The sequence below is a fragment of the Bubalus kerabau genome, chromosome 2 (genome assembly GCF_029407905.1).
Source record: "Bubalus kerabau isolate K-KA32 ecotype Philippines breed swamp buffalo chromosome 2, PCC_UOA_SB_1v2, whole genome shotgun sequence".
Lineage (NCBI taxonomy): Eukaryota > Metazoa > Chordata > Mammalia > Artiodactyla > Bovidae > Bubalus > Bubalus kerabau.
The window spans coordinates 142,527,854-142,550,978 of NC_073625.1; the positions used below are offsets into that span (position 1 = coordinate 142,527,854).

At 39.0% G+C, this 23,125-nt stretch overlaps 1 protein-coding gene across 9 annotated transcripts in view; it reads left to right on the forward strand.

Annotated features, from left to right (window-relative positions):
• TNIK (TRAF2 and NCK interacting kinase) overlaps positions 1 to 23,125 on the forward strand; it is a 400,085-nt gene that overhangs the window by 250,463 nt on the left and 126,497 nt on the right. For all 9 annotated transcript variants that reach the window (XM_055569073.1, XM_055569075.1, XM_055569079.1 and 6 more), the window contains exons 5-6: positions 18,382 to 18,492; positions 20,694 to 20,784. In XM_055569073.1, the coding sequence (XP_055425048.1) occupies positions 18,382 to 18,492; positions 20,694 to 20,784 (202 nt within the window). The remainder of the gene's footprint in view (positions 1 to 18,381; positions 18,493 to 20,693; positions 20,785 to 23,125) is intronic.

The window sequence follows — 23,125 nt, forward strand, 5'->3', positions numbered from 1 at the left end:
CCTTTAGAGATGAAGAGTTTTTATCAATAAGAAAATATGTGAAATGATTAATGGAAAGACTAAGTTAAGATAAGGCAGCAATTAAAAAAATAAGAAATATCAACTACCAGTAAAGATGTTTTTAAAGTGTAATCTTACTAACAATATAAATACAAAAGAAAACAAGAATTAGATACCACTTCTTATCCAGTAGACTGGCAAGGTTTTTTTTTTTTAATGATATACTCAGGATGGACAGTCACATCCTCTGCTTATAGAAATGAGCATTGGTACAACTTTACTTAAGGACAGTTGGAAAACACACACACACACACACACACACAGATATATCTTTATCTCTATTTAATCTCCCAAAGGAAATGCCTTACTTTTGACTCAATATTTTCACATACAGGAATGTATCCTAAATTTAACTACATAAAAATATATGCATTATAGATGCTAACCAGTAGGTAATCACTTAAATAAATCCGTTAGGGAACAATACTCAACCAGTTAAAATGATGTAGATCTGTGTTTACAAATGGATGAACATGAACAATTATAGTAAGGATATTTTAGAGCCTTTTTAGAGGCTATGATTAGATATAGCACATTTTCTTTTTTTTTTCAAAAAAAAAAAAGAAAAAGGACCAATATGTACACATATATTAACATGATGGGGATGTCTAGAATAGTGAGCACCAATAACATTGAAGATGTTTGTTTCTGGGTAGTAATTTCAGTAATTTAATTTCTGAAACTTTTTTTCAATGTTTTTTTAAAAAAAAAATTTATCTATTTTTAGCTGTGCTGGTTCTTCATTGCTGTGCAGGCTTTTCTCTAGTTGCAGTGAGCAGGGGCTACTCTCGCTGTGTGTGAGGACTTCCTGTTGTGGTGGCTTTTCTTGTTGCGGAGCACGGGCTTCAGAGCACTTGGGCTCGGTAGCTGAGGCTCCCAGGCTCTGGAACACAGGCTCAATAGTTGTGGCTGCTGCTGCTACTGCTAAGTCACTTCAGTCGTGTCCGACTCTGTGCAACCCCATAGACAGCAGCCCACCAGGCTCCGCCGTCCCTGGGATTCTCCAGGCAAGAACGCTGGAGTGGGTTGCCATTTCCTTCTCCAATGCATGAAAGTGAAAAGTGAAAGTGAAGTCGTTCAGTCGTGTCCAACCCTCAGCGACCCCATGGACTGCAGCCTACCAGGCTCCTCCGTCCATAGGATTTTTCCAGGCAAGAATATTGGAGTGAGGTGCCATTCAGGCGTAATTACTCTAAGGCACGTGGGATCTTCTCAGTCAGGGATTGAAGCCTTGTCTCCTGCATTGTCAGGCGGATTCCCCACCACTGAGCCACCATGTCATTTTTAATTGCTTCTCATTGGGTTATCTTTGCTCCTTACAAAGACAAGTTCTGAGAACAAGGAATGTGTCTTTTGAATCTCAGTGTCTTAGACACCAGGAAGGGACTGGGCATGTGATGCTGACAAAATAGTTGTTTTATGAATGAAAGGATATTATTGGTGCACACTTGGTTGCTATTATTTTTATTGATTCAAACTGATAATTGCTACAGGTACTTTTGAAAGTTCAGCTTCCCTGTGGCCTATAGGTTCAGGAGGATGTGCTGAGATGGCATGAGTGTGAATATAGGACTTATAGTATAGAACTTATATATAGGACTTATATATAGAACACAATATAGTCCTGTGTTCCCATAGGACTTCTATACTGCCAAAAATCTAGCATTTTAGCAAGGACTCCTGCCGTGCCATAAGCTGCAGCAGATGACAAGAGGAGAATGATAGCTGTTTTGATACTGTCTACAGAAGCATTTTTTAGTTTGGTCAGAGCTATAGCTTTGGAATCACCTCCCACCTGAGGTAGCACCACTATTTCCAGATAAGTCACACCTAGCTGTTAACATCACCCCTTTTGTGAGATGGGCCAGACCAGGTAGTTTTCTTATTAAGCTGAGCTATTAATATTAAAATTTGGGCATATATATTATAAATCATGAGAGGAGTGGTCAAACAGGTCAAACTATTTTTCTTAAAACTGAGATTTTTTAAGCTGGAAAAAAAATTAGTTGTCGTTTATTTTACTGGATCCCAGTGAAGCTAATTTCTTTCTCAGAGCCTCTGAGCTCATTAATGGATGGACGCAGAATAAGAATGCAGACATCCTGAAATATGACCATGTAGCTTGGCCTGAAGTTCTATGAAAGGCATTAGAAGTTGTTGTTGTTTTAAGTGAGCAAAATTTGCAGTCCGTTTTCAGATCGGCAGTGGGAGGATGCAGCAAGCCTGTTTGCATCTGCAGGGTACAAACAGGAGGTTTGATGCTCTAGAAATGAGTCACTGCTTGCCATTTCTCACCCTGGCCCATTGCTCTTGTCGTGGAGATGGCTGTGGTGGCTGGGAACCAGGAGCTTGCGTGTGTATGTGTTCATCTATTCACCCACTCATTCATTCACCCAACAAATACATATCAAGCACTTGCTAGGCGTGAGGCACTCTTCTAGACGATAAGAAACATCAGTGAACAAAACTGATGGAAGCCCCAAGTTACATGCGGTGTACATTCTTGCTACAGACCACAATCATATTAAGTCAGAAAACTATTCGAAAAGCTGAAAGTGCATATGCCTAGTAGAACAGGGAAAGGCTAATGAGGATGCAGGTAGGGGCTGCAGTGGCCAGGGGAACCCCCTTGTAGATAACTTTGAGCACTCCAGGCCTGGTGTTTTCAGGATTATTGACAAGGCCAACGTGACAAAAAGATGTGGGAGATGGGGCCAGATCAGGCAAGGGCTTATAGGGCATTGGCAGGATGTCGGCTTTTCCTCTAAGTGAGGTGGGAGCCACTCGAGGGTTTTGAAGGGGGTGGGGGAGAGAATCTGACTCATAGAGTGAAGGAGTCCCTCTGGTTGCTGAGTTGAGAGCAGGCCAGATGGGGGCCAGAGGAGAAGCAGGAAGGACCAGGGAGGAGACTGTTTGAGCAAGCCAGTCCCCTTCCTGAAGTTCATGGGCATTTGTAAGTAGTGATCACGGGCCACGTGGGGAGGACCCCTGCCTTCACATTCCATTTTTCCCACCTGCAATCAGATGCTGGTGGCAAAACACAGTAGTTTCAGGCCCCACGTCCTGCTTGGAAGCAGAGGACCTCCCTTTTGTCAGATGCCCTTTTGTGCCCATGCAGAGGACTGTTCTGACTGTCCCCACGAGCTAGTCCATTCGCTTCTGTGTCACTGAGGATAAGAATACAAAGCTATGAAATTCCTCATAGGTACAAGAGCATCATTTCTTTTTCTAGTTGTTCTATTTGATAAGAAATTCCCTGGTGGCTCAGATGGTAAAGTGTCTGCCTGCAATGTGGGAGACGCGGGTTCGATCCCTGGGTTGGGAAGATCCCCTGGAGAAGGAAATGGCAACCCACTCTGGTACCCTTGCCTGGAAAATCCCATGGACAGAGGAGCCTGGTAGGCTACAGTCCATGGGGTCGCAAAGAGTCGGACATGACTGAGCAACTTCACTTTCTTTCTTTGTAAAAAATTAAAGGCGGAACAGAAACATAATACTTGGGAAATTAGTATCAGATCACATATTGATGCAAACTTGGTTACAGAATATAATAGTGTGTACTGGGTCCAAGTTCTCTGACTCATCAAACCACAGGCATTCTGTGTTAACAACGGCAAGTAATATTTATCACCTGCTTCACATGTGCAGAGTAATGTATTTGTTTGCACTGTCATATTATTTCACTATATCTTCATAACTACTCTACAAATTAAATATTCTCATTATCCCCACTTTATTACAGATGAGGAAATTAGGCTCAGAGAACTTAAGAAGTTTGCTTGAGGATTCACGGCTACTGGGTGATGAAACCAGTGTGTTAGCTAACCTCAAGCTGCCTGATGCTAGAATCAAACCCTGCATTCTTCTCCTTTTATTTGTGAAAAATAGTTTCAGAAGTTGCAAAAAATAGGTCAAAGGTTGGTGTTCCAAGTAGGACTGAAGCTTTGTGTTTAAACGTGTATTTTGGCAGGGGCCTGCACCCCACAGCATGCAGGATCTTAGCCCCCTGCAGTGGGAGTATGGGGTCTTAACCACTGGGCAGCCAAGGAAGTCCCTAAACAAATTTATTTTTGAGTTCACTATTCATTTTAATTCATGAAAATTTCCCGTGAAAATTCTCAGTTTCCCCAGCTTTCTGGGAGGATAGATAGACCTGTTAGCTGCTACTATGAAGATGGTATTTCTTTCTTTTTTTTTTTTTTTTTTTGCAGATGGTATTTCTTAAGTCTTAGAAATACACTTTGAAAAGTACATTAAACCCTTTGGGAGTGTTTTAGCAAATAATTGCAAAGGTCACAGAGAGTTGACTCTTTGGGTTAATGGCATTCTTTTAGGATTATATTGCTTTAAAAATATTATTATGGATTAAATAGAGACAGAGCCTGTAGCAACCAAGAGTAGCACTCTAACATTTATTCCCAGTTTTCAGACCACAGGAACTATTCCCCAGATACTTCTTGTGCTGTGGCTGGAGGCCAGAGGTTTGCACATATGCCACCAGCCAATATAGGTGCTGTTTTAGGTGTCTGATTGAATTATAATCTATGTGAATTCTATCAGTCTTGTCACAGAGATAAACTCTTGTTTAGTCCCAGCTCTTTGTGGAAATACAACTACTTCTGATAATGGCCAAGTAATTCTCCCTTATCAGCTGCTCAGGGCCTGATCCGGAAATCAAAAAAGAGAGCTCTTTCAATAAAGATTCCAATCTCTCCGAAACAAGGCACCCTGACACACAACACGGCCATCTCATTCTGCTCCGTCTCAGCAAAGAGAGGCCCTCCACTTTGCTGCATGCCCTTCAGACACTGGGAGTGACGAGGCCTGTCTATTAAATGGGCAGATTTCCTCAAGTTAGAAAGCAAAATCACACATATTTTGCCATCTCTTTAGATACCACCACAATCACAGGGCTAGAATATCTTATAAAAGAAAATAAATTTCTGATTAGTTTCCAAAATGCAGGTTGGTCAAGTAAGATGGTGGCTCAAGTGGTAAAGAATCCTCCTGCCAATACAGAAGACACAGGTTCAGTCCCTGGGTTGAGAAGATCCCCTGGAGAAGGAAATGGCAACCCACTCCAGTATCGTTGCCTGGAAAATTCCATGGAGAGATGAGCCTGGCAGGTACAGTCCATGGCGTCGCAGAGTCAGATACGACTGAGTGACTGAGGACGCATGCAGTTTTATTACTAAAGAATTCCCTTCCTTCATATTTTTAACCTAGGTTACTTGTCTGGAGAAGTAACTGAGTCTTATTATTTGTGAGTGGAAAATTTTAAGACTGAATAAATAGTGGGAGGAGTGATTGTACACTGTTTCCCAGTCTTGGAGCTGCCCCACTGCATGAGCTATAGACACAGAATGTAAGTTACTTAAATACAAACACAGAGCTAAAGTTACACCTGATTTAATACTGTGCAACTGAGCTTGAGTTCAGCTTTAATGGAGTCATTTTTATGAATTAATGGGTGATTAAGTGACAAGAGTGTGAAAATGATTTCTTTTTTTATTCTAATGCATTTCATTTGAACTGTGCTTAAACTGCTTTTTACCTTAGCAAAAGGTAGACTTGATGTATGCCCAAAGTTACTCTCTCTTCTCAGCAACCATCCTCTGCTAAGCTTCCTTTTGGGCTTCCCAGGTGGCGCTAGTGGTAAAGAACCCACCTGCCAATGCAGGAGACATAAGAGACTAGGGTTCCATCCCTGGGTCAGGAAGATTCCTTGGAGGAGGGCATAGCAATCTGGAGAATCTCATGGACAGAGAATCTCAAGGACAGAGGAGCCTGGCAGGTTATGGTCCACAGGGCCCCAAAGAGTTGGACACACACGACTGAATCAACTTAGCAGAAAGTTACTCTGTTAATGGTCTACATAACCCTCTGGTTCCTATTCTAGATTAATTTTGAGTCAAAAGCAATATTTCTATTTGCATTACACTTCTCAGAATTCTCAACTACCAAGTTTCTTAGTCCTAAGTCTTCTAAAGCCAGTGTTGTTTTTTTTCTTTTTCTGTTGTTAACTTTTCTGAAAACTTGTTCCCCTGTCACTACCCATAAATTCTTTCTAAGAGGCAGACTTGTAAATTTCATATAGCCTTTGAGGTTAGTCTCTGATTTGATCCACGGCTCAAATGGACATGTTATGATTTACCCCTAATAGGAAATACCCTTCAGAGGATCTTGCATGCTTTCTGAGAAATTTGAGCACCAGGTACCAAATCCAGGAGCCAGCTAACTTCTCTTTCTTGAATGCTACCATGCTAACTCTGAGACGGCTCTCTCCTTAGACATGGGTGACTACAGAGCATTTCCAGCTGTCAATGGGCAGGTTTCTTGTCGCTAAGAATACCAGCTGGCTTAGTACATTCAAACTCTGATTGTTATTCTCAAAATACATATCCAGAAACTTTATTGACAAAATCTGAGGTTTCACATCATTGGGGCTCATCTTTTTATCTTTGGAACACTTAGAATTTGTAGTTATAAGCATTCTTTTTTCAGGTCTAAAAATATAATTCAGAAACCAAAGGAGTTTTTGTTTCCCCAAATACATGCTGGTTTAAAAATAAATGCAAAAACCTGTTTAGGTTTCTCAGTTGGTTTCCCAATTTGAAATTGCCAACAGTTTTGCTGTTGCTTTACAGCAAAACAGTTTGCTTTACCTTTCCATCAGTTGACTGAAATGATAAATTGGTTGTCAATTGGAAATGATAAATTTCCATCAGTTGACTGAAATGATAAATTGGTTGTACCAACAATTGCTGGTACAACCCAGCAATTGTTGTACCTCTGTACACACATTTTTTTTTTATTGTGCGACTTAAACTACCTTTGGCAAATGAAGCTGCATTCTGTAACAAAGTACTGAGTTTGGGTTTTCTTTACACCTTCATAAATCATGCAGATGGGATCTGTGGCTGTTCCCAGCTACACATGATAAAAATATCCTGTGCCTTGCTGATGTTTCTGGACCTTCAAGGTCAATAGGCTGATCCTTTGCAGACTTGTGAATTCTTAGAAGTTTATCTTTCCTCCCCCTTTCCTAGATTGTCTGTGCAATCGCTTGGTGCAGTTGTTGTTGTTTAGTTACTGAGTCGTGTCCAACTCTTTTGTGACCCTATGGACTGTAGCCTGCCAGGCTCCTCTGTCCATGGGATTTCCCAGGCAGGAATACTGAAATGGGTCGCCATTTGTCTCTCCGGGGGACCTTTCCGATCCAGGGATCGAACCCAGGTCTCTTGCATCTCCTGCGTTGATAGGTGGATTCTTTGCCACTGAGCCACCAGGGAAGCCCTTGGTGCAGACTTCCTTCATTTTAGGTCGACCTTCATCCCCCTGCTCCTTCCTCTTCCTGTCCTATCTCTCATCTCCCCTTTTACTATAAAAGGGAAGGAATCTGTGGGTGACTGACTAGTGACATTTGGGTTAATATATTGCTGTCAAGACAGTCTGGGCTAGTCCTGCAGTTTTAAAATACCTTAAAACTTTGTTTCTTGTTACAGGAACATAAAACCAATTGACTAGCAAGTGAGTATAATACCTTTGGGACCCCAGAAGTCATCCTAAGCCTCTTAGGCTGGTTCTGAGAATAGACCTTTTAAAATTCTTTCAGAGGTGACTAGAGTTGGAAAGGGCAAGTTAGAAGTGACCACATCTGCTGATTCCAAACCCATGCCCCCCCAGTTAGGGGGGTGACCTCAGAGAGGGCTGAGATAGTGCTTCTGAAACTCCGTCTGGGATCAGCTGAGGCCAGAGATCCTTGACTTCTGTACTGTCCTGAAGCAGGAGGAATGAACAGGAGAGCATTAAAAGAAAACAATCTCCTTACCCCACAAGCTCTAAGAGAAAACCTCCTGCTCATCAGACCCAAAAAAAAAAAAAAAAGTGATAAACAACCATGCAAATTGTGAAATATGCTAGAACTCTTTGTTTTAAAATTTTTATCATTTTAGTTTAGATAGAAATAGCTTCCCACGTTCAACAACCCAAGCAACCTTTTCCCTAATAACTGGGTTGCACTAAACACACTGTGCTGCTTTTTAAATATCTTCTCCTTGACACGCTTCCAGGTACGGCCCCGGCCCAGCCCCCATCGTGCCTGAGCGCACTTCTGTGTTCACCTTCAACTTCACCTTCCTCCTTTCTTCCCAAGTGACATGCATGTGTATTTTCATTTTCTGACCCAGTTATGTAGGTACTAGTGAGTGAGAATTTCAAATGTAAGATTCTTTTTTAAACCTCTCCCACCGTCTTCCAGCCTGCCAAATAAAAAGCTCCAGTGTCCTGGGATGCACCTATGTGTCTTCTTGCTGTGTGATACAAGCCTGAAGAAAAAGAGCTGCGTCCATGGTCCTCTGTCATTAATAGAAGTTTTAGAAGCACACGTGCCCAGTGCTCTTTATAGGTGCCCTTTTAGCCATTTCCTAACCATCCAAGTGAAGTGGATCTTGGGAAGCTATTAATGCCGTCTTCCAAGCTGGAATTTTTTTTTAATAAAGGCAAACAGACCAAAGAATGGATAAATAATAGAATTTGAGAATTCTGGCTACCAGAAGCTTTATATTCTGTAAGACAGTGTTCACATCAACTATGTAAGGCTGATGCTTTTGTTTTAATAGCGATGGTGGCAGAGTGCTGAACCCAGTGAAGATAGGGAACATGCCCAAGGTCATATAGCTAGTAATTGAGGAAGTATGATGCTTTCAACCCGCTCTAGTTACTTAATGAGTATATATACCATGAATAAGGCTGGGGACCAAAACTAAGCTTCATTTCCAAATAAAGAAAGGGAATTTAGGGGAAGCAGAATGAATGAAACAGTAAGTGCAAACCACTCAGCCCCATGCCTGGCACATGGTAGCTTCTCAGTAAATGTTAGCAAGTATTGTTGCCCCAGTGTCAACTCTTTGAGGACTTTCTTTCAGGGAAAATATTAATGATGCATTATTTCTTGCTTTGCAAGATGTGAAGTTATTGACTTATCGCTGCTGGGCTTGGCATGTTGAGCCCTGTTTCTGTTTATTAATGTGATGAGGTTACTTGTGGTGAGGGAGGGTCCCCACTGTGCAGTGGCAGTAATTATCAGTGTTGCTGTGAGGCTGCAGGAACCAACTGCTAGCAAATGCTGGTTTCTTTTTTTCTCTTTCCTTTTTTTTAAAAAAAGAAAAATTCCCATTACATAATTTAACAATCATTTTGTTCCATAGTGAGTTGGAAAGAACTTAGCAGCCTTCATCTGGAGCTGAATGGAGAAGCAAATTATAGAAATCACTGACATTAGTGCCTGGCTAGCACGGGATTGTTTCCTACTGAATATTTGAAAGTATTCTGTCCAATCTAATTTTGAAAGACTGGAGTCAGTGGGCTTCCACTGCTTTCCTTGGGAACTATAATTATGTGGCCTAATAGAGCTCAACGCTGGGGCATTTTCTCCAGCGGATGCAGGAGCAGTGGATATACTTGTAGGAGGTATGGTCACTTGCTTTTCAAAATGGGATTTGGAAAAGGAACACAAACATGTTTTGCTCTCTAGAAGAAAATGTTCTCTCTCTACCCAAGGATGTTTCTTTGGTCCATCCTGCTGCTTTTGAAACACAATTTACATAAATAGGATTTTCTTTAACTTTGTATTTATACAGAATCCTCCAAATACACAAAAATGGACAGAACAGTATAATGTGCCCCAAACTAGCCCCAACAATCGTCAACCAGTTGTCAATCCTGCCCCACCTATACACCCATCTACTTCCTCCCTTCTGTTATTTTGAAACAAATTTCATCATCTTTTTAAAAAAAAGAAAAAGTCTGGTAAAACACACATAGCCTGAAATTTGCCATTTTAATAATTTTAAGGTATATAACAGTGGGATTAAGTACCCAATGTTGTGCAACCATCACCCCTGTCTAGTTCAAAACTTTCTTATCACCCCAGAAAGAAACTCTCTACCCCTTAAGCTGCAACTCCCATTCTTCCCTCCCCCCTGAAAAACCACTAATCTGCTTTTGTTCTCTGCGGATTTGCCAATTCTGGATATTTCATGTAAGTGCATTATACAATATATAGCTTTCTGCTTCTGGCTTCTTTCAGTTATTAATATCATGATGTTTTCAAGATTCATCCACATTGTATCATGCATCAGTACTTCATTTCTTTTCATATCTGAATAATACTCCACTGTATGGATATACTACATTTTATTTATTCATCTGTGATGATGGACAGTTTGGTTATTTCCACATTTTGTGTATTGTTAACAGTGCTGCTTTGAGCATTCATATGCAAGTTTTTGTTTAAACACATGTTCTCAATTTTGAGGGGTAGGTATGTACCTTGAAGTGAAATTGCTAAGTCATATGCTATTTCTTTTATATATATATATGATATTTCTGATGCTGGGAGGGATTGGGGGCAGGAGGAAAAGGGGACGACAGAGGATGAGATGGCTGGATGGCATCACCGACTCAATGGAGGTGAGTTTGAGTGAACTCCGGGAGTTGGTAATGGACAGAGAGGCCCGGCGTGCTGCGATTCATGGGGTCACAAAGAGTCAGACATGACTGAGCGACTGAACTGAACTGACTGATGATATTTCTAACTTACTGAGGAACCATCTGTTTGCCACAGTTTACATTCTCTCCAACCATGTAGGAGAGTTCTAATTTCTTCACATTCTTGCCAACACATTATTTTCTGTTTTACTTTTTTTTTTTAATTTAAATTATAGTCATCCTAAAGGGTGTGAAGTGGTATCTCATTGTGGTTTTGACTTGCATTCTCCTAAAGACTGTTGACGTTGAGCGTCTTTTCATGTGATCGTTAGTCATTTGTATATCTTCTTTGGAGAAATGCCTATTCAGGTGTTTCACCCCTTTTTCAATTGTGTTGTTTATATTTTTCTTGTTGAGTTGTAAGTGTGCTTTATATATTCTGGATACTAGACCCTTATTAGATATGTGATTTGCACATGTTTTGTCCATTCTGTGAGTTGTCATTTCACCCTCTTGATAATGTCTTTTGATACACAACATTTTTAATGTTGATGAAATCTAATTTCTCTCCTTTATTTATTTTTGTTGTTGTTGTTGTTTGTGCTTTTAGTGTCAAAGTTAAGAAACCATTGCCAAGTCCACGGTGGTGGAAATTTACCCCTTGTTCTCTCCTAAGAGTTTTACAGTTCTAGTTCTTATATTTACATCGTTGATTCATTCTGAGATAATTTTTTACATGTGATATGAGGTAAGGATTCAACAATATTCTTTTACATGTGGATATCCAGTTGACCCAGCCTCATTTGTAGAAGAGACTATCATCATATCATTTTATCCTTAGTATTGATACTTCAGTATGCTTCTCTAAAATAGAATTATTTTTTCACATAACCAAAATACTGTCATCACCCTTAAAAAATGTCAACCACATTTCCTTGATGTCAGCAAATATCTAGACTGTAGATTGTTCTCAAAAATTTAAACAGCTTTTTTTAAAAAAAATTAGTGTCCAGAGAAGTTGCATTCACTGCAATTTGTTAGTAGACCTTTATAAATGTTATGAAACCTACAGATTTCCCGTCCATCTCTTCTTTTGTTATATATATTTGTTGAAGCAAATGGGCCATTTACCCTTTGGAGTTTTTTATCCTAGGTTTTATGGATTGTATCCCCATCATGTAACATGTTTGCTCCTCCGTCTTCTTAATTTCCTGTAAATTGGTAACTGGAACTAGATGCTTGATCAGATTTAGTCTGAGGTTTTTTCTTTTGCTTTGTTTTGGGCATGATTACTCCTTAAGTGATGTTGTGTTACTCTAATCAAGAGATAAATCTTAGCTGGTTATTTTCTTTTTTTCTTTCTTTTTTTTTTAAATTTATTTTAATTGGAGGTTAATTACTTTACAATATTGTATTGGTTTTGCCATACATCAACATGAATCCGCCATGGGTGTACATGTGTTCCCCATCCTGAAGCCTCCTCCCTCCTCCCTCCCCGTACCATCCCTCTGGGTCATCCCAGTGCACCAGCCCCAAGCATCCTGTATCCTGCATCGAACCTGGACTGGCGATTCATTTCATATATGATATTATACATGTTTCAATGCCATTCTCCCAAATCATCCCACCCTCTCCCTCTCCCACAGAGTCCATAAGACTGTTCTATACATCTGTGTCTCTTTTGCTGTCTCGCTTACAGGGTTATCATTACCATCTTTCTAAAGTCCATATATATGTGTTAGTATACTGTATTGGTATTTTTCTTTCTGGCTTACTTCACTCTGTATAATAGGCTCCAGTTTCATCCACCTCATTAGAACTGATTCAAATGTATTCTTTTTAATGGCTGAGTAATACTCCATTGTGTATATGTACCATAGCTTTCTTATCCATTCATCTGCTGATGGCCATCTAGGTTGCTTCCATGTCCTGGCTATTATAAACAGTGCTGCGATGAACATTGGGGTACACGTGTCTCTTTCAATTCTGGTTTCCTTGGTGTGTATGCCCAGCAGTGGGATGACTGGGTCATAAGGCAGTTCTATTTCCAGTTTTTTAAGGAATCTCCACACTGTTCTCCATAGTGGCTGTACTAGTTTGCATTCCCACCAACAGTGTAAGAGGGTTCCCTTTTCTCCACACCCTCTCCAGCATTTATTGCTGTAGACTTTTTTTTTTTAACTTTACAGTATTGTATTGGTTTTGCCATATATCAAAATGAATCCACCACAGGTATACATGTGTTCCCCATCCTGAACCCTCCTCCCTCCTCCCTTCCCATACCCTCCCTCTGGGTCGTCCCAGTGCACCAGCCCCAAGCATCCAGTGTTGTGCATCGAACCTGGACTGGCGACTCGTTTCATATATGATATTATACATGTTTCAATGCCATTCCCCCAAATCATCCCACCCTCTCCCTCTCCCACAGAGTCCAAAAGACTGCTCTATACATCTGTGTCTCTTTTGCTGTCTCGTATACAGGGTTATTGTTATCATCTTTCTAAAGTCCATATATATGCGTTAGTATACTGTATTGGTGTTTTTCTTTCTGGCTTACTTCACTCTGTATAATAGACTCCAGTTTCATCCACCTCATTAGAACTGATTCAAATGTATTCTTTTTAATGGCTAATACTCCATTGTGTATATGTACCATAGCTTTCTTATCCATTCATCTGCTGATGGACATCTAGGTTGCTTCCATGTCCTGGCTATTATAAACAGTGCTGCGATGAACATTGGATCTCTTTCAATTCTGGTTTCCTCGGTGTGTATGCCCAGCAGTGGGATGACTGGGTCATAAGGCAGTTCTATTTCCAGTTTTTTAAGGAATCTCCACACTGTTCTCCATAGTGGCTGTACTAGTTTGCATTCCCACCAACAGTGTAAGAGGGTTCCCTTTTCTCCACACCCTCTCCAGCATTTATTCCTTGTAGACTTTTGGATCGCAGCCATTCTGACTGGCGTGAAATGGTACCTCACTGTGGTTTTGATTTGCATTTCTCTGATAATGAGTGATGTTGAACATCTTTTCATGTGTTTGTTAGCCATCTGTATGTCTTCTTTGGAGAAATGTCTATTTAGTTCTTTGGCCCATTTTTTGATTGGGTCATTTATATTTCTAGAATTGAGCTACAGGAGTTGCTTGTATATTTTTGAGATTAGTTGTTTGTCAGTTGCTTCATTTGCTATTATTTTCTCCCATTCTGAAGGCTGTCTTTTCTCCTTGCTTATAGTTTCCTTTGTTGTGCAGAAGCTTTTAAGTTTAATTAGGTCCCATTTGTTTATTTTTGCTTTTATTTCCAATATTCTGGAAGGTGGGTCATAGAGGATCGTGCTGTAATTTATGTCAGAGAGTGTTTTGCCTATGTTCTCCTCCAGGAGTTTTATTGCTTCTGGTCTTACATTTAGATCTTTAATCCATTTTGAATTTATTTTTGTGTATGGTGTTAAAAGTGTTCTAGTTTCATTCTTTTACAAGTGGTTGACCAGTTTTCCCAGCACCACTTGTTAAAGAGATTGTCTTTAATCCATTGTATATTCTTGCCTCCTTTGTCAAAGATAAGGTGTCCATAGGTGCATGGATTTATCTCTGGGCTTTCTATTTTGCTCCATTGATCTATATTTCTGTCTTTGTGCCAGTACCATACTGTCTTGATGACTATGGCTTTGTAGTAGAGCCTGAAGTCAGGAATTATATGCCAATAAAATGGACAACGTGGAAGAAATGGACAAATTCTTAGAAAAGTACAACTTTCCAAAACTGAACCAGGAAGAAACAGAAAATCTTAACAGACCCATCACAAGCACGGAAATTGAAACTATAATCAGAAATCTTCCAGCAAACAAAAGCCCAGGTCCAGACGGCTTCACAGCTGAATTCTACCAAAAATTTAGAGAGGAGCTAACACCTATCCTGCTCAAACTCTTCCAGAAAATTGCAGAGGAGGTAAACTTCCAAACTCATTCTATGAGGCCACCATCACCCTAATACCAAAACCTGACAAAGATGCCACAAAAAAAGAAAACTACAGGCCAATATCACTGATGAACATAGATGCAAAAATCCTTAACAAAATTCTAGCAATCAGAATCCAACAACACATTAAAAAGATCAAACACCATGACCAAGTGGGCTTTATCCCAGGGATGCAAGGATTCTTCAATATCTGCAAATCAATCAATGTAATACACCACATTAACAAATTGAAAAATAAAAGCCATATGATTATCTCAGTAGATGCAGAGAAAGCCTTTGACAAAGTTCAGCATCCATTTATGATAAAAGCTCTCCAGAAAGCAGGAAAAGAAGGAACATACCTCAACATAATCAAAGCTATATATGATAAACCCACAGCAAACATTATCTTAAATGGTGAAGAATTGAAAGCAGTTCCCCTAAAGTCAGGAACAAGACAAGGGTGCCCACTTTCGCCATAACTATTCAACATAGTTTTGGAAGTTTTGGCCACAGCAATCAGAGCAGAAAAAGAAATAAAAGGACTCCAGATTGGAAAAGAAGAAGTAAAACTCTCACTATTTGCAGATGACATGATCCTCTACATAGAAAACCCTAAAGACTCCACCAGAAAATTACTAGACCTAATTAATGAATATAGTAAAGTTGCAGGATATAAAATCAACACACAGAAATCCCTTGCATTCCCATACACTAATAATGAGAAAATAGAATGAGAAATTAAGGAAACAATTCCATTCACCATTGCAATGAAAAGAATAAAATACTTAGGAATATATCTACCTAAAGAAACTAAAGACCTATATATAGAAAACTATAAAACACTGGTGAAAGAAATCAAAGAGGACACTAATAGATGGAGAAATATACCATGTTCATGGTTATTTTCTTTTTATGCTAGCAGCCATTGATGATTGGTGCTTAAATCCACTAATTTATCAGAGGTTGTGAAATAGTGACATTCTAATTCCATTATGTCCTTTTCATTTATCAGATGAAATATTGTTTTTGTGAAGAAAAGTTTTAGCTCTTTTATTATATAATCATGGTGGTAAATCTTGTAAAAGAAAGGCAGTGTAAATTCTTTGATTTTTTCCCCTTTATTTACCAGTTTCAGTATAAGAAATTGGTTCTTCAGTTTCTTCAGACAGTGCCAGTTATATTCTTTTTGAGGGGATTTTTTTTTTAATGCATTTATTTAAGCATATTCCGTGTGTTACAAGACATTGCAGTTATTATTCTTTTTTAAATTTTTTATTTATTTATTTTAATTGGAAGCTAATTACTTGACAATATTGTAGTGGTTTTTGCCATACATTGACATGAATCAGCCATGGGTGTACATGTGTTCCCCATCCTGAACCCCCTTCCCACCTCCCTCTTCATCCCATCCCCCAGGGTCATCCCAGTGCACCAGCCCTGAGCACCCTGTCTCATGCATCGAACCTGGACTGACGATCTGTTTCACATATGATAATATACGTGTTTCAATGCTCTTCTCTCAAATCATCCCACCCTTGCCGTCTCCCACTGAGTCTGAAAGACTGTTCTTTATATCTGTGTCTCTTTTGCTGTCTCGCATACAGGGTTATGGTTACCATCTTTCTAAATTCCATATATATGTGTTAGTATACTGTATTGGTGATTTTCTTTTTGATTTATTTCACTCTGTATAATAGGCTTGAGGTTCACGCACCTCATTAGAACTGATTCAAATGCATTCTGTTTAATGGCTGAGTAATACTCCATTGTGTATATGTACCACAGCTTTCTTATCCATTCATCTGCTGATGGCCATCTAGGTTGCTTCCATGTCCTGGCTATTATAAACAGTGCTGCGATGAACATTGGGGTACACATGTCTCTTTCAATTCTGGTTGCCTCAGTGTGTATGCCCAGCAGTGGGATTGCTGGGTCGTATATCAGTTCTATTTCCAGTTTTTTAAGGAATCTCCACACTGTTCTCCATAGTGGCTGTACTAGTTTGCATTCCCACCAACAGTGTAAGAGGCTTCCCTTTTCTCCACACCCTCTCCAGCATTTATTCCTTGTAGACTTTTTGATAGCAACCATTCTGACTGGTGTGAGATGGTACCTCATTGTGGTTTTGATTTGCATTTCTCTGATAATGAGTGATGTTGAGCATCTTTTCATGTGTTTGTTAGCCATCTGTATATCTTCTTTGGAGAAATGTCTGTTTAGTTCTTTGGCCCATTTTTTGATGGGGTCGTTTATTTTTCTGGAATTGAGCTGCATGAGCTGCTTTTATATTTTTGAGATTAATTCTTTGTCAGTTGCTTCTGATTCTCAGATTATCCCATTTTGGCCAGTGAGACCTCTTAAAGTTGACTCTTTGATCCTTTCTAGCATGATCTTACAGTCTTTCATAGCTTCCTGGCTCTCATATATGATGATTTTACAGCTTTTTGGGGCGGGTGAAGCATGCTCTTTTGTGGCACTTTTCAAATTTCTTTACAAGAGCCCCTGATCAATCTGTGTACTTTCACAGCTCTCTGGAGAAGAGTGGAGAGTTTCGTTATGCTTTATAAAATCATAAGAAGACAAATCAGAATGACATTGGAAACTCATTCAGAAAACTAATTTTATGAGTTTTTTAAATAATTTTTTGAGTTTCACCTGGGCATTTAGAAAAAAAGAGAAAGTTGTTTCTGCCCAAAGATTTTTGCAGCCTGATGGGTTATCTTTTAGGACCTGGTGACATGGTGCTGCTGTTAGGAATGCACATTTGGACAAAGCCAAAATCATCAATGTGATTTCATTATGTCTCTATTTTAGTTCTGTTTCTAGCATCAAGGCAGACACTGATTGCTAGTCATCCTAAACTATTTTCTTATAATTATGTTTAAAAGTACCTAATAAGCTGACTTTTGCTGAAGACTTTTGAAGAAGAGGGAGGATGTATGGAAATGGATGTGTTTTTCTAAACGTAGAAAATGAATGTAAAAGCAGATGGATTGCTTTTTTTCTTCTAGTCTCTACTTCTCCATTAAGTAAGGGAGATGTTTATTTTCTGCCTATTTTATAAAGTTGCTGAGTACTATAATGAGTTTATATTTATAGAGAACTTGGAGCTTTCTGGATGAAAGGTGCTAAATTAGGGCTTATTGTTTAGTGAATTTATCTGATATGTCCAGGCTCTTGGGAACATTTGCTGAAGTTAATTAAAAGCAGATAGTCCTCACTCTGACAGCTTACAGTGCCACTTACAAACCAATAACATAAACAGTGTGCACTTCTATTGTTCTGGCTTGGGATTGCCTAGACAACCACAGCTCTTTCAGAGAGGGGGATGAGCCTACTTCTGTAGGAAAAATGAGCTTGACCGCTAAATAAAACCACAAGGATAGTCTCAATTCCATGTGAACCAACCTAGCTGCCCTCATTTAAAACACATACTTAGAATATGGAGATTTTCCTCAATTTCCAATTGTAATTTTCCGTTTGGAAAATTAAAAATAATCTTTCCAGGACTTCCCTGGTGGTCCAGTGGTTAAGACTTTACCTTCCAATGCAGGGGATAAGGGTTCGATCCCTGGTCAGGAAGCTAAGATCCCACATGTCTCAAGGCCAAACAAATAAAGCATTAAAAAAAAAAAAGCAATGTTTGTAACAAAATTCAATAAAAGCTCTAAAAATGGTCCACATCAAAAAAAATCTATCATTTGGGGAAAAATTAAAGATAAAAATTTGTTTCATATGTCATTTTATGATCCCTTTTTCTTTGCAGAAATGGCATTCCAAAGCAACCAACTGGACACCTTATGCTTTCTTAACACAGTGGAAGTCTTGAAGTGTAATTATAATAATGGCCTATTTGCTTCCTTTGCCAGTTGGTGATGGAGTTTTGTGGTGCGGGCTCTGTCACTGACCTGATCAAGAACACAAAAGGTAACACGTTGAAGGAGGAGTGGATTGCGTACATCTGCAGGGAGATCTTACGAGTAAGTGACAACATGGGATACCTTGGGAGGTATTGAACTTTACACTGACCTTCCACTACTTCATTCCATAATTCATGTCGGAAACCTCCTTAGAGCTTTATTCTAACAGCGATGGTGGCAGTGGTGTGTGTTGTGGTCTGTTGTTATGAAGGGAGAGCCATTCTAAATAGACTTCACAGGTGGCTCAGTGGTAAAGAATCTGCCTGACAATGCAGGAGACACAGGTTCAATCCCTGGGTCAGGAAGATCCCCTGGAGGAGAAAATGGCAACCCACTCCAGTACTCTTGCTGGGAGATTCCCATGGACAGAGGAGCCCGGCAGGCTACAGTCCATAGGGTCACAAAGAGTCAGATACAGCTGAGCACACACACAACAAAAAAACTGAATAGGCACGTGCACTCTCATTTGAAGGGTTAGTTGGGTGATTTCCCTTAACCTGGGATTCATTTTCTTTGGAGTTTCCAGTTGGAATTCTGATTTTATATCGCAGAGATAGTTTTCCACTTAGGAGATGGATTGTTTAAGGATATTTTGGTCACTTGTTTGAGTTTTCAACTTGTGAAAGTTTATAACTAATTTAAGGCTTGTATGACGTTAGCCATTTTAGTACATAAAACCTAGTTTAACTGATTTTGCCTTAAAAAGTTTCTTTGAGACAACCTCTAAAATCGGTCAAAACAGTTGGGCAAGAATGTGCCCATCTGCCCAGTTTTGCCCACAAATTCCAGAGTCAGACAGTCTGCACAGCAGTGTCAGATTTGCTGAGTTCACTTTAGGAAGAAGATAACTGGCGATATTTTAGTTTGTTTGGATCAGTTGAATTATCTCTTGCTATTAATAAGGAGGCTACTATATGTCCACTGAACATTCCTATACTAGATCTGCTTGACATTTATTTATTTGTCCTGCCTTCTTAATATAAGGGAACAAAACATAAAACTATTTCATGAATTAGAATGCTTGATATTGTAATGATGTTATTTCTCCCCAGTCTGATCCTTGGTATCATAAACTGCCTATTCAAATCCTTCTAGATACACTTGTGGAAGTACAAGCTGATTTTTAAAACATTATATGAAAATAACAAAAGGCCAAGAATAATCGAGGCAGTTTTGAGGAACAAAGGTGAAAAATTTATGCTGCCAGTTTTCAGGACTTCTTATAAAGTTGCTAAGTTGTTAAGACAGGGTGGTATTGTCATAAGGGTAGGCAAATGGCCAAGAAAACAGAATGGAGAGTCCATGAGCAGAACAGACCCACTTCTTCTGGTCACCTGATTTACAACCAGAGCAGTGCTACAGTGCATGGGGAAAAGTACAGAAAGTAAATAAAAAATAACAACACTTGGGTATCCAATGCTTGAGTTAGCAAGCATTGATATAATATGATTTGCTTCAGTATGCCAATTTCAGATTCCTTTAGGTTACAGTGTATCTTAGAACAAGTCTGATTTTAGAACACATACCACATAAAAGCCAAAGTCAGGATAATTCATGGAGAGATGGAACACAATGAGGTTGAGATGTCCCTGAATAATTATTTCACATGATGAGCACAAAGTCACAAATATCATAAAGCACTAAAAATGACAGTGGTGAACATTAACAAAGGAAGTAAAAATTGCTGTTTTCCTTTTTTTTTAATGTGAGACATTGGTTAAAGCTAATGGGAAATTTCTTGGTTGGTCTGAGTAATACTGTGCTTAATTAAAATTATATAATAGAAGATAACTTTTAAACTTCTAAATTCAAAAATTGCCTCCAAAAGTGGGGACTTCTGTTAAATCAGTTTTCTGTACAGACTCTGTAGATGTTCCGGGTACCAGCTGGCAAATACAGGTGGTCCTGACTTTTCAGAGTGCTGTTAGCTCAAACATGTGCATGTTGGAACCAGTCATATCATGGCTTGTGTGGTTCCTTGTTACCCGAGATCAAAGTTGATATGCAAGCGTTTCATTTAGCACAGTACCGTGCATTGTAAGGACTGCCTGTATATTTCAGTTTATACTGATCAGTTGCTTGCAGTTTAGAATAAATGAATATTGTGCTACATTTGAATTATGACCACATGAAAGATACGAATACAATAATGAAAGTATCTCTGGGTAAGTTTGAATTTTTTGGATCATTAACATCCAAAATACATTTTTTTGCATCTGAATCTATATTCCTGTTAACCTTGCCCAACTCTGTCTCTCCAGGGGCTCAGTCACCTGCACCAGCATAAAGTGATTCATCGAGATATTAAAGGGCAAAATGTCTTGCTGACTGAAAATGCAGAAGTTAAACTAGGTAAGAACAGAATCCAGTGAGCCTAGGAATTACAGGAATTGGTAGGATTGTTTCAGCTGTTTTTCTTTTTAAAATAATGAATGTAAATGTATCACTGTGTGTTTGGAGGTCATTGTACCTGGAATGGAAAGGAACGTGTTTCTTTTCCTATTTAAAAAACATTTTTTAAAAGCACTTTTAGGAGTGAACTGGAGAGCCATGTGCTTAATCAATGTGTAGAAATAATTGAGCTTACTTTTAAAGCAAAGAGCCTTTAGATTGGAAGCAGCTGACCTTGAAATGGTTTCCCATATCTTATAGTTTGTTTATGTTGTTGCTGCTGTAACAGAACAATGATGACTTATTTTTTAATTGAAAATATCCACACACATTTAGAATAATGAATTTCCTGCTATATTCCCCTATATTTTAAGTGCTATTTACATCGATTTCATTATTACCTAGGGCACCTGTACAAAATGGATGCTTGATATTCTACTTTACACACATATTGATTATCCCACTTCCGTCTGCCAGAGTTATCAGTGAGGGAATCCCTTTCTCTGGTCCTTTCCATTAGAACCCTTCCCACAATAAATCTGGGATTTTCCAGATGAGGTAGAGAATGCCCACATGCATTTGACTGCTTGATGTATATAAGTAAGAGCATACATTGACAGATATCCTATAAGATATGCAATTTGTCTTCTAGAAAAGAATCACTGTCCATATGATTGTTTCTTTTCAAAGAGACTTAAATATCTCCTATGTTTATATCCCAAGCATTCGCTCTTGCCTTTTTGTTAAAATATGTAATTTCCATTTTTTTTCTTAGTTAGCATTTGGGGCCAAGCTTTCATCTCATGAATATTCTCTTTTAAAACAAAAGCATGCATTAGGTAGGGAAAACCATTATATATGTACTGACTACATAAGCTATCCTCAGAGTGTTCACTCATCACTATTAACAGTTAGTTGTGAGAGACTATTATGTTCCAGATCATGTACAAAATGCTTGAAGGTAGATGATTTCACTTAAACATTACAGCAGCTCCATGTGACTCTCAGCATCCTCATTTTATGGATTAAGAAAATGAAGCTCCAAGAGGTTTATCTACTAGGTCACATACGAATAAGTGTCAGAAATGAGATGCAAATTTAGGCAGTCTGACTCCGGAAACTTAGCTGATTACCACTTTCTTTGCATCCTCTAAACACTCTCCTTTATGGTCCAAGCTTGCCTTTTATTTAACACCTATTTTTGGTCTTCCATGGAGCCCTGATATAACCAGAAATAACTCCTTGTGCTTTTCTCATTGATGTACTTTATCCATTTATATTAATATATGCAATTTAAACATATACATTCACTAGAGATTACCATGGGCTTCCCTGGTGGCTCAGATGGTGAAGAATCTGCCTGCAATGCAGGAGACCTGAGTCAGGAAGATCCCCTGGAGAAGAGCATGGCTACCCATTCCAGTATTCCTGCCTGGGGAATTCCATAGACAGAGGAGCCTGGCAGGCCACAGTCCTTGGAGTCACAAAAGTCAGACACAACAGAGCAACTAACACACACACACACACACAGATACCATACTAAATTAAGTAAATCAGACAGATATCATATGATATCACTTATGTGTGGAATCTGAAAAAAAATGATGCAAGTAAACTTACTTACAAAACAAATAGACTCACAGACATAGAAAATAAACATGGTTATCAAAAGGAAAAGGTGGGGGAGGGATAAATTAGGAGGTTGGGATTAGCATGTGCACACTGCTATATATAAAATAGATAATCAACAAGGACCTACTGTATAGCACAGGGAACTCTACTCAGTACTCTGTAATAACCTATAGGGAAAAGAATCTGAAAAAGAGTAGATCTGTGTATCTGTATAACTGAATCACCTTGCTGTACACCTGAAACTAGCAGAACACTGTAGATCAACTATACTCCAATCTAAAATAATTGAATATACGTATTTAATTTAACTGCAGTCACAGTGGTGAAAAGGAAGAAGCATCCTGAGTGCCCTCAACAGATGAACGGGTAAACAAAATGTGGCACCTACAGACAGTGGAATAATAATACTCAGTCTTAAAAAGGGAGGACATTCTAATGCATGCTGCAACATGCATTAACCTTTGAGGACATTACATTAAGTAAAATAAGCTAGTCTCTAAAAGACTAATACTGCATGATTCCACTTATATGAGGTATCTATCTATAGTAGACAGATTCATAGAAACATAAAGTAGAATGGTGCTTTCAAGGCACCTGGGGCAGGAGGGAGAAAGAGGAGTTAGTGTTTAATGGTTCAACTGAGGAAGATGAAAAAGTTCTGGAGTTGGAT